Genomic DNA, 14802 nt, shown 5'->3' on the forward strand with positions numbered 1-14802 from the left:
AAATGATTTAGGTGTATAAAACGTATATAACACTTTTTTCAACCCTTGCTCTCATCTGCAGTATACTTAGTAAATTGTGTCCTAGTAGAACATCGTAAGTTTTGAGAAGCAGACCCGCGTACTTCTTACGAAATTTTTATGCAATTGCGTAAGAAGTACAGGGGTCCACTACTAGGGGACTGGTTTGAAATAAAAATTTTCTTCTGATTTTACGTTAAACAATCCTTTCTAATTTATGTTAAAAATAGTTCTAGTAAAAAATTACTAAAACCTATTTTAGTTACGTTTTGTGAATTTTGTTACATGAACCTTGTGAGAATCAATAAAAAATTTATATGTTTTGTTTAATAAACATTTTTACGTAACAAAATAAAACATGCTTGGTTTTACATAAGCTTAAAAAATTTTCATGTTTTTTAACATAGACATAGAATTTCAGCAATATTAGTTGTATGATATCTATATCGAACTATGATATCTACCTTATGTCTAAATTTGGGCTCTAAATATTCATTAGACCGCGAGTGACTAAGTTTTCAAAAATGGTAAAAAGGTTTTTTTGGCAATTTTTGAGAAAACGGCTGAACCAAATGAAGTAAAACGTGGCTTATTCTTTTCGTCTTAGAATTCTGTAACTTTTTTCTGTTTGACTTTTTTTTGTACGATTCATAGTTTTTTTTTTTCTAGGCGCAAAAAATCTGTTTTGGCCACTTTTACAATTTTTTTTGAGGCCTTTGCTGAAATTTTTGGGTATTTGAAAGTTAAATAATTTGTTATGAATACAAAAAACTAGCAATAATAAATTTTCTCATGCTATTATTAATTTCCCGAGATTTGGTACGTATAATGTTTTTAGTAGGCATTGGCCAAAAAGTGCTGTTGAATAGTGAAAAAATCTTCTTAATTTTGGGGAATAATATGGTATTTTGTGTAAAATAATCGTAATACAGAAATACATCGAGCTGTGTATGTATGTCACAGTGGTCACAGTTGTTCATTCTCTACCTGAATGTAGAATGTTTCTATAGAATGTCACATCGTCGACTTAGGATCAGGAAGAATGTACGGTTGCGTTTCCACTACCAGGTTCATGGAGATTTGCACTTGAGGGTATCCGAGCAGTTGAACGACAAGGCTTGAGGTTTGCTTGGCTGCCGTAAAAAGATGTGAAAGCTGTATCTGAGCTAACACTTAACGGCAGAGAGCTTGCATCTATAGTTTCACGTTCGCTGCCCAAGGTAGAGGCTCTCATGTCTAGGGTGCCTGATACGCCAGACATCCCAGAGCTTGTTGCCATCTCGACTTCAGTAACATCAGGGTGTGTTATGTGTCTTGAAAAAAAAATTTCTATTATTGTACTTGGTAAATAAATTTTCTTAATTATAAAAAATTATAAACAAAGTTTTTTATGGCATCAACGATGGATAAATTTTTAAACTGCACAATCAAAGTAGAACTAACATTGCATCAGTTTTTATTTTGGCACATAAAAATGATTGATTTAAAATAACAAAATAATTGAATATCTGAAAGTAAGAAAATACTTTTTTAGTTCTGTGCTATTTATTGATTATACTTCTCAGAAATAATGGACTTTTGCAAACGGACTACTAAGAAGCAAAGAATGAGTTACTAAAAATTACAGCTTTCTTTGAGTTGTATTGTGGTTCTCTACGTCAATATCCAAAAAGTATCGGTGTTATCTGCCGTGTTTTTAAATTACTGTATTCACTATACAGCAATAAATCAAAAAATCTTGTTTTAACAGAATAATTGTTATTTTCATTACAAAATATATACAAATGCGTAAAAAGAAGATACAAGTGTGTTCGATAACTTTGAAAAAAAACAGTAAAATCTGATTAGGGGTGTCTTTACATGTATACTTGTATTAAGGTGACTTGGGCAGTTGGTACTGTACCTAGGGTAGGGTGCCATGAAGGCCCCAAAAAAATGAGTGCTCTTCGACGGTAAATTTTTCAATAAATATAGTTATTTCGATGAAACCAATGTACAAGGTCAAGAAATTGCCAGAAAAGTACCGTGTAATTCTAATTGTGAAAATTGGGCGATGTTGCGAGGCAAACCAGATTAATATTTCATACTTTTTTTCTGATTTCTTCTTCAGTTAAATCGTTGACCCTATATTTTTTAGAACTTTATAGATTCTTTGTAAAAAAGTACACAAAGAATATTTAAAATTTTTGAGGTTTATCAAAGATTTCTGAAGATATAGTCGATTTTGTGACCACTGTCCATAAAAGTAGGTGTTAAATTGGTGAACTTCCAGTAGCGATTTGCGAAAAAATTAAGTTGTTGACTCCAGTATTTTTTTATCGCAAATGCATTTGGCATACTTTATTTACATAATCCCAGAATTTCAGAGATTTTTATCTAGTCGATAAAAATCGCCCAACCCACTGTTCTATCGAGAACATTTTTGATGGCGCGATGGCTGGGACCGTTTTAGGGTGCTCTCTGGGTGCTTAAGGGGTGTGGGATCGAGGCGTTAGGCAGGCAGTAAAAAAAAGGCAGCAACGAGAAAAGCACGTGAGAAGGCGAGAGTTAGCACGTCAACCACGAGAAGTCTCATCCAGGTTTTTTATTCAAGCGATTTATCCAGGACGGCTGGTTAACCAACCTACTTGCACGTCATATCGTAACACAACTGCGCAATTTGCAAGGTTAGCACGCAAACCTCGGCATCTCACGTGTACATATGTATTCGTTCCTGGGACCTTAAAAATTCTAGTCGTAATAGACGATAAAAGAGCGATCTCACCTTGTAAGGTAAAAAAAAATACAAACCTATTATTCATATCATAAACTGTTGAATTAATCTCACGTGTCGATTAGTGAGAGATCGAAATACGAATTGCATGGCTCATGTGGACGTGATGAATTCATACGCGTATTCTAAGAAGTAAATGGTTGTAAACATTGTCGTTTGTTTTCGCATCCAAGGTCTTACGAGTTAAAACTTTCACAATTCTAACATGTATTGTAGGTATATGTAAACTTAAGGGAATTTGCTGTTAGTGTTTGCGTCGATATTTGTTTTTTTTGTTGTGTGCGTATGGCAGTGGTGAACTGGTATAAGATCATCGCGCATTTTTTATTCTTATTGTTGCGAGTTGAACCACATGGATTCTATAAGGAACTGATTAAATATATCGTACATGCTCTGTTTAAATTCTATGTGATTACAAGAGTGACTGTGTTTGAGTGAATCTTTATTTATTTATTCATATTTTTTTATGTATGTACGAGGCAGGCATTTTACAACTATACGCAATGATTTAAAAATAGTCATGCATAGAAATTAAGTCTAAACCTGTACATGAGTAGCATGCGTCATAAAAAGATGTAAAATTTGCCTACTAGGGCACACGAGTAAATTTTTATCTGCGTTTTCATAAGTACTACGAAACATTTGATTGACATGTTTTAAATACTTGACAGGATCAACATGCATACTAAGATTGGATTGAACAAACGACCTACACAATCTCAACATTTGCTTGCACGTGCAAATACAACACACATAATCCAATAGGATCAATCAGAAATTGTGCAAGGACCGTTGTCCTCACAATCAATATTCATGCCTTGACAGGTAAAAATTATCCTTTATTCTCATTAATTACTCGTTGTATGTATTTGTACTACTATGCTGTAACATGGCAAACGAAATGATTATAAGTTTAACAGCTCGATTTGCAATCTTACTAATACATAAAGCAAATTCGCTAAAATCGTTGTAATCGCTAACCGCGAAAACTACTAAACCGATTTTGCTGAAATTTTGCACACTGATTCATGATACTTCCTAGATGGTTTTAGTATAGTTTTTATCTCAAAAAATTTAATAACAATAGCAATAAATGAGCTCAAAGTTTTGCAAAAATACGCCAGCTTTTCACTTTAGTTCAGTAAAATCCGCTAGGTGACGTCAACATAAAATCGAAGCTACCTGCAACATAATTAAATAAGTGTGGTTATAATCGGCCGGAGCGTCTCGATGATGTAGTTGAGCTTCGGCAGTTCAACGGGCTGTATAGAGAATGCTGATGACAGTCTTGCAGCTGGGTATTCTGGTTACGGACGACACTCTTTTCGAAGAGGGAAGGGACCTAGGTGTCCATTCACCCTGAATTTCGACGAATGCGATCAAAAAAATAAAAATTACTTCCAACCGATACCGTCTCTGCTACAATACCAGGAGACATATCTAGCCAGAGCACAATCTGCACCAACTCTTCAGAGTTGTGTGGCAGTCCAACCATCCCACCTGGTGCAGTTAGAGAATTTTTTGCTATAAATTTAAGCCAGAAAAAACAGCTCTGAAGGGCACGGGCAGCCACAACGGCTACCTTCTTGATCGTCGCGTCCCCATCGCGCTTACCCACATGTTCCCGTCTAACGATAAGCGGTTGGTTATCCGGGGAATGACCCAAGACGAGATATTCTTTGGTCAGCAGCGTACCTCCCTCCATCACAGTCTCCGTACATCGAGACTCCCAGGGTAAGAATCAAGCAACCCGTAGCCGGCTCTTCATCATCAGGAATAATAATAAAGAATAGCCTGGAAGTTTCACCACTGGCGATTTTTAGGGCCATTATAAGTATTTACGTTCCTTACTTAACCATCCATTTCATCGGTTCTTTTTAGGATCCACCTAAGTGTAAACTACCTTGCCAACGAATACATTTCTATTACCATTTCCGGAAGCGATTCGTCGACTAAAAGACTATATTAACTAAAGACGGGCACTATTAAACCAAGTCAGCCATTCACTAGCAGACGCACAACGTCACCTGCGGAGTTGTTCTTCGCAAGGCTGGAAAACCCAGTGACCGACGACCCTATACTACCCTCTCGACTCTAAGCATTCAACCAGGAATCACTGATCCACTCCAAGGTTTGCGTTGGGCAAACCTATAACAGCTATGAAGGAAAAAACTGCAGTCAAGAAAGAGTTAACTTAAGAAGCTCACCGGTCTTTTTTAGGGCCATCGGACGTTGAACTACCTTGCCAACAAATGTATTAGAACTTAACAAAGTTAACATAAAACAGCCTTTAGGGGTCACAAAAATTTAAAGCATGCCAAAAGTCGCAAGAGGGTGAATTGAAAGAAAAACTTAAAATGTATCTAATAAATACAATTTTACTTTGACGTCAAGAAACTGACGTAGAAAATTTAATGAGATTGGAACAGCAGCGTAAAAATCGACAAATAAAGAATCCATTACGTGAGAGATCAGTTTTTTATTGTACCCTCACAGCAATCTCTGAAATCTTTAAAGATCCTACTTCAGATTTTTAAATGAGTAGAAAATGAATTTGTGTTTTTGTGGCAATAAAAATGTAGGGTTTAAGGTCCAGGACTTTGTTGCTCTGGTAATGAAGTTGTGAGATATGAGGAAAAAAATTTTTTTTTTAATATAAATTCTTTGGGGGTTTAAAATCTTAACAGCTTTAAAAAATAGCCCTTTTCGTGAATCACACGGGAGAAACTGTAAATCAACGGCTTCTTATGGCCACCGATTATTTTATGGCATAAGGAACGCACGGTACTTTTGAGCATAATTATTTTTTTGAATTTTTACACCTTATTATTTGACCAAATAAACTATATGGATTCCGAAAAAATATGTTTTTAATAAGAAGATTTTTGTTCTGAGATGTATCAGGAATATGTGTAAAATTTCTAACTGAAAATGTTTCACATTACATGTCAACACACTACGGTGTTTTATTTAGTAAGTCTCGGGCGAAGCCGAGACGGGGGGCTGCTAGTAATTCTATAAGAGAATTAGTTACTTCTACATTTGTAACAATTTGCTTTATCAACAAAAAAAGTAAAGTTTTAATTCTTTATACCGTGGTTTAAATTTTTTGCTGATTAAGATTTATATTGCTGATGTTTGTTTTTATTACCGGTTCTATTTCATGTTTTATTTTAATGTTTATGTTTTGATTACTTATTACTATATTATTCGCATCACATGAAAGAAATCAATTCATGTAATTAAAATATGTACATTCAATACAAAAACTGCAAGTGAATTATCGCGTTAATTGATAAATGATGATTACGTCTTTAATCAACAAATAAAATATTCTTAGGTAAACCAAAAGGGTTTACTAGGGATTTTACGAAACACCCACCTTAAGCACTGCAATGTCTAGGACATCTTATAACGTCCTCAAAACAACTTTCTGTTAGTTTTTTTTTGCAATGTCCAAGTGTGGTTATGATTTTACTAGAGCAATAAGATTATGGATAATGAGGTTCGAACGGCATACAATTTTTATTTTTTATTTTGATTGTTATTTGATGAATAAGAGTTCTTAATAAACTAACTCAGTACGCTGGAGGCCTTACACTTTGAATGAATAAGACTAGTAATTAAAAAACTGAATGTTAGACGATATTTATTATTTAATAAATAATATTAGTAAATAATAAACAAGCACCTTTAGTCAAATAAGTAACAGTGCTACAGACCTCCCTTTTCTAATAACTTGCTTCGTTTATAAATGAATAGGAGCCTTTCATACAATAATTAGGTTTGCTGAAGGCCTCGCATTTTTAATGAATAAGATTAGTAAATAATTAATGAACAAGCCCCTTAAACCAAAAAACTCTGAACGCTGAAGGCCTTACGTATTCTAATAAATCATGTTAATAATTAATAAGCAAGCGTCTCTTAGCAAATAACTTAGTGCAATGAGGGCCTTTTTGAATGAAATAGAAATCTGATAAAGAATTAAAGCACATTAAACAAGCACCTTCAATTAAATAACTTAAAACGCTAGAGAGATTACATTATTATTATTAAGTTGCATTGTTAACCAACGAACAAGAGCGTTTAACCACATAAATAAGAGCGCTAGAGTAAATATTTTTTCACTACACTACGTTTTTCAAAAAAAATAAAAGCTTTTAACCGAATATCTTAATGCGCCAGACATCTTCTATTTTCGAAAAATAATGGGGTTTACTATCGAAGAATTTTTGGTTCTAAATAAATCTAAATTAAATGTAATCCGTCAATTTATTATACATTGACCTTCTCCATCTAAATTGCTTTATCTAAATTTTTTTTCATATTTTAATTCATAGAAACGTCGCGCTTATGTTTATAGTAAAAATCGCAGGAGTGCAAAAAAACTTTGTCGATTAAAATCACAAAGCAGTGAAAAAAGTATCCACTTCGGCCAGGAGTCGAACTGGGGCCTCCTTCTTGCCAGAAAGACACGTTAACCAACTTTGCAACTGAAGTCTTGGCCGATACCCTTCTCCACTGCTCTGCTTATGCGTGTTTTAGGTCGAATGTCGATATCATAGACATTGATATTATTACTCGACGGGTAAGTATTATATGTAATCAGTCAAGTTATTATACATTGACCTCCATCCAAATTGCGCTATATATTTTTTTTTATATTTTAATTTATGGAAGCGTCGCGCTTATTTTTATATTGAAAATTAAAAATCGCTGGAGTGTGAAAGAACTTTGTCAAATAAAATTATAAAGCAGTGAAAAAAAGTATCCGTTTCGGCCAGGAGTTAAACCTGGGCCTCTTTCTTACCGGGAAGGTTCGTATGATATCAACGTTCAACCTAAGACACGCCTAAACAGAGCAGTGGTGGAGAAGGGTGTCCGCCAAGGCTTTGGTAGCGAAGTTGGTTAACGCACCTTCACGATCTGAAAAATCATCACCAGCGCAAGCGAACGGAATAATAGTCGAGGTAACTATAACTATTGACGTGTATATGTGGTCTTTTTTATATTAATGTGTACTATCGTGTACTAATCGTATATTATGTATATGTAGGTGTATAGAAATATATGTATATATTTTATATATGTATATACTAGTGGGGCTCCGCCCCCCTTGTGCTTTGCGCGCCAACCCCCCAAGCATTGTATTAACTTGTTCTACGGAATAATGGATTTGTTATATAATTGAGTACAACTAATAAGTTATCTCTGTATCGTTCTGCACTCCAACCCCTCGCTCACAGATTATGCTAGAACTATAATCTTGTCTGAATGAGTTTTGAAAGTTTTGATGAGTTTAATAAGTTAAAAAGTTAAAAATTTAATTTCGTGAATTTTGAGTTACTTAAAGTTCATTTTTTTTTTTTTTTTTTTTTTTGCATTATTTTGGAATATTGAAAAACCACAAATATAAAAATTTTATTCATTTCAGTATTCCCTACCAAGTATACAAATGAATATTCGTAATGTTTATGTACATATTATGTTTTTATTGATATACCCAATAAAATATTATAAAATCTTTTCGTGGTATTATTTTTCTTCAAAAAACACTTTCATTAATATTCTGAAATAAATGAAATAGTTATATTTCACCATTGTATATAAGAGAAAATAATACTTCCGAACAACATGTTTATAAACTTTGGAGGAAAGATAAAATTTTAGTAGATAATTCAATGGTTGTACCGTACAATAACTTTTTGTTTATGAAATATAAATGTCATATCAACGTCGAATTCTGTGCATCTTTTCAAAGCATATTATGTATTTACGACTACATACATAACGGTAGTGACAGAGCATATATCAAAATTAAAAAATTAAAAGACCAAGACGAAGAAATCCTTGATAAAATTAATATTTACGTTGATGCTAGAAATGTAGGTCCAATGGAAGCAGCTTGGAGATTACAAGAATTTCTTATTTGTGGTAGAAGTCATACAGTTGTAAATTTAGCTGTTTACCTTGAAAACAAACAAAAACTTGTATTTAAAGAAAATAATATTGAAACTGTTATCGAAAACTATGAAACACAGTTAACAGCTTAGTTTAAATTAAATAAACATGATGATTTTGCAAAATATATTAAGTATGTGAAAATTTCACAATACTAAATTTTCAACAATGAATTAAAAATTTGGAAACAAAGAAAAAATGTAGTAAAGAAAATTGCAATCGGTAGATTAAACATTGTATCTCCAAAAAATCATAAAAGATTTTTTTATAAACTTCTATTAAATGAATAAATTAGTTCGACATCGTTCAAAGATATTAGAACATATAACGAAATAACACATGAAACATTCAAAGATACTGCGATTGCAGTAGGTTTAATAGACAATGATAAAAGAATAGATGCCTCTTTTAAAAAAGCTATGGTTGTTATGTTTCTATATCGATGAAGACAATTTTTTGCTTGGTTTTTAATTTCAGAAAACGTTCAAGGTGATAAAATATGGAATAAATACAAAGAATTCTTGACGGAGGATTCACCTGATGGTAAAGAAAATATAGCTCTTTTACATATCGAACAAATTTTAGAATCAGAAGATAAATCATGTAAATGCTTTAATTCACCTACACCAAAAAAAAAAAATGTAGAGTAAAAAAGAAAACATAAATAATGAAATACGTTTCAGTAAAGAAATATTTAACTCGATGTATAAAAGTTTAAATAATGACCAAAAATAAATATTTCATATTATTTGCGAACAAAAAAATAACATTTTTTTTATGGATGTTCCTGGAGGGTCGGGAAAAACTTATTTATATGAAACGTTAATTTATTTTTATATTTCTCAAAATAAAAAAAATTTTGTCAACGGTATGGACTGGCATAGCATCAATTTTACTTCCAAAGGGGATGACAATTCATAGAATTTTTAGACTGCCTTTAGACCTCAGTAATATAGAAAAAGACTTTTTGGAATTTGAGTCTGATAAAAAAAAAATTAGGAGAATCGATTTAACTATTTGGGATGAGGCTTCAATAATTCCAAAAAAAGCAGTGAAAATAGTGGACAAAACGTTAAGAGATTTATGTAATACTGAAAAATATTTTGGAAATAAATAAATTATCCTAGAAGGCGATTTTCGTCAGATTTTTCAATGATAAAAAATGGTAAAAAAAAATTATTACTCAACAAATTATTGAATCTTCATTTTTATGGAACTCATTCCAAGTTTTAAGACTCGAAATCAACATTCGTTCTAACGATAACGGTTTCAAAATTATTTAATAACGAGTACACCGATTATTTGAATAAAAAAATACTTTAAAAATTAACTGGAAAAATTAAAACTTACGATAGTATAGATAACGCAACTTATAAGGGAGTTGATAAATCGGACTATAATATTTATTTAAATATTTTGGTGGAAATGTTGAAAAATATTCGTGAAGGATGACCACCTCATAAACTAAATCTAAAAATTGGTACAATAGTGATGCTACTTAGAAATTGAGGTACATCAGATGGACTGTGTAATGGAACACGTTTCCGAATCACGAAATTATTTTAGTATTATACAGAAGAAGAAATAATAGCTGGAAAAAAAATTGGAAATAGAGTCTTCATTCCAAGAATAACCTTAGACACATAAAACAGCTCAACATTACCTTTTATTTCGTATCGTAAACAATTTACAATCGTTGAGGCATTTGCTATGACAATAAACAAATCTTAAGGTCAAAGTTTTGATAGTGTAGGTTTGTATTTAAAAAAACTCTTATTTTCTCATAATCAATTATATGTGGCTTTATCAAGATGTAAAAATGAAAATCATTAATTAATTTAAGTAGAAATAGAAAAATATAAAAAAATGAAAAATATTGTTTGGAACAAAATTTTGAATAATTAAATGATTTTACTTGATAATTCTTATAAGTAAATGATAATTTTTAATGAATTGACAAAATTTATGGTAATAAATGAAAAGTTATTATATTTATGAATATTTCATCGTTTAACAATAATCGTGACATAATGAACTCTTTTTTTATGATGATACTTTTTTATTACAAAAATTTTATCTTTAACTTTTCAGAATAAAGAATCTGTAATTCTTATAACAAAATTTATTGTTACATAGTAGGTTAGTATACATATTATGAAAAAATTATTATTTATTACAATTATTATTGATACAATAAATGTATAAATTAGTAATATTTATAAATATTTCAGTTATTTTCCTTATTTGAAATTGGGTACTGGGAGTTCTGTCTCTTTGGGGTTATGATATAGCTGAATTTAATTGGTTATTTATTTAACCTCTTTAAATTAAGCGATACTTCCACAATCGTTATTATTATTTAATAATTATGTAACAAATTAATTTTTAATGTATTTTTATCATGTCACACATATACATGTAAGAAATAATGAATGTTACGTTGTTCTAAAATAATAGTAACACAAAAAAAGTTGAATGTACCAAGAATTACATGCTTATTTATGAATTAAAAAAACTTTATGATGAACATATTACAGTATGTTATTAATTAATGATTTCTTGAGGTTTTGTGCATAAGCAATTAATTAATATTAATACATAATAAAACATGACTTCTATATATCATCAATATTTATAAAGTCCATCTATATGCCTCCTTGGTGGTGTGGAAAAAAAGATGACAATTATTTTTTTTTACCTTTACCAAGAAAAATGGTGTAGGGGGCTGTAGAGGGGCTGGGGGGAGGTTTTAGGAAAAAGGTAAAAATGTCAAATTAACGGTGAATACGGTCGAATTTCTGGTTATGTGTGGAGGGACTGTAGGGGGGTTGTAAAGGGGCTGTTAGGGGGCTGTGGGAGGATATGTGAAGTGTCCCACACAAATAACTATATAATATAGGGAGTTATATATATATATATATATATATATATATATATACATATATATGTACATATATACGTATAAGGTAACTTTCAAGGACTTTTCGTATGTATAACGTCACTATCAAGGATTTTTGCATACTTCCAGGACAGTCCTGGAAAATTATTATGTTTAACGTCATGTTCCAGGACTGTCCTGGAATATTCAAGGACTGTCCTGAATAATATAAGACTGTCCTGGAATATTTTAGTGATGTTCTTGAAAATACTTATGTCATTGAAATTTTGAACTGTCCTGGAAAATTTTAGGGCAGTCCTTGAAAGTGTAAATACTGTCCTTGGAAATTTTAATCAAGATTATTTAAATTTTAATAGATAACAATAAATATAATTACATAAGATAAATAATTTAAAATTATTATCTTGTAAGTAAGGCCACTAGTAAAATAGTGTAAGTATTCAAGTATACTTTCATATTCATTGCATTTTAATCTAAGAATTTTAGTATGAGCCGTAATCTATTATTCTTTTTTTCAACTACTTTTCTTTCATGAAGGTTTTGTCGTTTTTGATAAGATGTACTTACTCACTAAAAAAATCATTATGTTGTACTTTAGCATGTTAAAGTACACATAAATTTTTTTCATTTTTTTTACCAGCCAAAATTTTTAAGAAAAAAATTTTTAAAATCGCATTATCTAACATTGATCTCATGGGCAAGAGCGATTATTCAGCCTTTGTTGCACAAATTTTGAGGCAAGAGATAGATTCATAATAGGGAGAAAGTTCGATTGGAGAACTCAACTCTTAAGGAAGACTCTTATAGTGAAAAATATGCACTTATCAGGCATTTGGAAGAAATATATATGCAAACGTAAACAGAGTCACGAGCAGGTCATGTGCTATGTGTATGGGAGAAAACCAACCATCGTCTGCTGCCACCTGGTCTTTCCATAGGCAGCGAGACATCTTTACCAAATTGTGTCTAGAATTTATTAAACTTAAAATCATGATCTGAAACTTATCACAGCCCTCCTCAAGACCTCAAACTGTAATGTTGTGCAAAATAAGTTTGTTTTTCGAAAATTTATCGAGTCTCTTTCAATTTTTTTTTATTTTTATAATGTAAACAGCGTATTTTTGAGTTTTATACTACACACATACTATCAGAAACTAGCTGTTTTTAAGTACGTACGGTAATTTTTTTATAAGTAATTTAATTAACCATGATGCAGTAGATGGTTGTTTTCATGCACGGTTTGTACAAATCACTTTAACGCGTTGTCATATAAGAGCCCTCGCATACCTGCTCACTGCCCCACAAAAAAACAACCGATCCTCTTTAAGGATATTTTGACGCTAATGCACAGCATAAACAAGTAGAAAAATCTATCAATAAAAATGTACTAACCTACAAAAAACCATCTGATTTCTTAATTGTGAGAAAAGCATTTATATTGAACTTGCCAAAACTACATAGTACATTAACATTAAGTAAAAAGAATTACAGAATGTATTTAAACTCGTTTATTTTTTTAAATTTGAAGACTAATAGCATAAATACCTTTTACTATTGATAAAAAAAAAATTTAAATCAACATTTGGTCGTTCTTTTATTTGAGATGTTTTATAGATTTCTGAAAAGTGTAGTTGTTTGGATAGCATCAATGTACATAGTTTCGTATAGTGCCTCAGAAAGTTTTAAATCATTTTTTTACATAAAATGGCTTCTTTAAGGTGTTTTCCAAGCAAATGCGTGAAAATAAAAATTGTAAATATATGTTGCAGTTTTAACCCTTCTTTTTTCAGCGTACAAGTCATTATCCAATTTTATTTATTTTTGGGGAATACTTTTAACTGCAGACAGTATTTAGGGTAAACATTCAATTCGCATTACTAAAGTCTTTATTTACAACCTATCGATTTCTCAGAACGCTATTAGCGCTACATCAAGCATAGCAATTGTTTCTGACAAAGTAGTTTTTGTCGAATAAGTGCCATCATCGCCGACGCTATTTTGCGGCCCTAGATAACTGCAAAGCAGGGCTCAAAGAACGTTAGGTAGCTACGGTGCGATGGTACTTATGTTGCAAATCTTATATTTTCTACCAAGAGCACACTAGCCTCTTAAAAAGTGCTAAAGGTAGAAAAATAACATATACGAGTTTTCGCATGTTTTTTTACGTAAATATAAAAACTTTAGGATAATAATGTTACAATAAACAATAGTATGTAAGCAAAGCTTTAATTGCATCTTTACATTGCACTTATTTATCGTTAAATGAACGAGTTTTTTTTGTATTTTCTACTGCTGTCAGCATAAAAGAAAAAAATTTTTAATTTCTGTATCAAGAACTAAAATCTTTTTAGATAAAATCCTTGATTGCATTTTGCCTTATAATTAACAAAAAACATTAGAAGTAAAAAGTAAACTGTTTATATTTCATGTTATATAATAAGTTAAGTGTAGCCTTCTAGAAGTAGCCCTGTATGCAAAAATGTGCTAAACACAACCACATATTTTAATCTGATAAACTAATTGCGGTGAAAAATTGCTATCGTTTCTTTAAAAATTCAAAAATTAATACAAAATTTTATATCTGACAACCTCGAAATTCATGTCCCTTTATTAAAGGTCCTAGGAAATGCTAGTGGTGAACCCAAGAACGACTTTAATTTAAGAATATACTTATCTACTTATTCCGCAAGCATAACAATGTTGTTATTGTACATTAAGTCTGAATTTTGTTGTACTTTATTCATTTAACTAGTGTTACATGTTTTTTTTTTTTTTTTTTTTTTAGCGTACTCGTACTAAATATTGTACTTTCCTGATCTACTATTTTATTAAAAAGAATACTATTTACGTATTAACATATTTTTGCTGACAGTCAACGCAGAAAATAAAGTTTTTAAACATTCTGTATCAAGACCTTACATATTTCTTGATATTCAAATTAAATGAATTCCACCTATTTATTGATAGAAAATATTATAGTCGTTTACTTAGCCATACGACTAGTTAATAACACTGTACTTTTGTGACATGTGATATAAGTAAGATTACAAAGATCATTCTAGTCCTCCTAGAACTTATAACGAAATTTGACTCCGTTTCGTATAGAAAATCATGTTACGAAGCATTTTATACAACAATTTTGAGTCAAATA

General features: G+C 31.2%; 1 protein-coding gene across 4 annotated transcripts in view; it reads right to left on the minus strand.

Moving 5' to 3' along the window:
• Positions 1-776: 776 nt before the first annotated feature.
• The window catches only part of LOC106643107 (queuine/queuosine transporter SLC35F2), a 351068-nt gene continuing 337042 nt past the window's right edge, over positions 777-14802 (minus strand). For 2 of the 4 annotated variants that reach the window (XM_089597410.1, XM_089597401.1), the window contains one exon: positions 777-1331. In XM_089597410.1, coding sequence (XP_089453536.1) covers positions 1052-1331 — 280 coding nt within the window. In that variant the 3' untranslated portion in view covers positions 777-1051. Of the gene's footprint in view, positions 1359-8697; positions 8761-14802 lie in introns of those variants that run through there. The other 2 variants (XM_089597405.1, XM_089597413.1) reach the window with 2 other exon arrangements.

This window comes from Copidosoma floridanum, unplaced genomic scaffold (assembly GCF_036245765.1).
Source record: "Copidosoma floridanum isolate Cflo_tuat_1 unplaced genomic scaffold, Cflo_Japanese_pri ptg000004l, whole genome shotgun sequence".
NCBI classification, from domain to species: Eukaryota; Metazoa; Arthropoda; class Insecta; order Hymenoptera; family Encyrtidae; genus Copidosoma; species Copidosoma floridanum.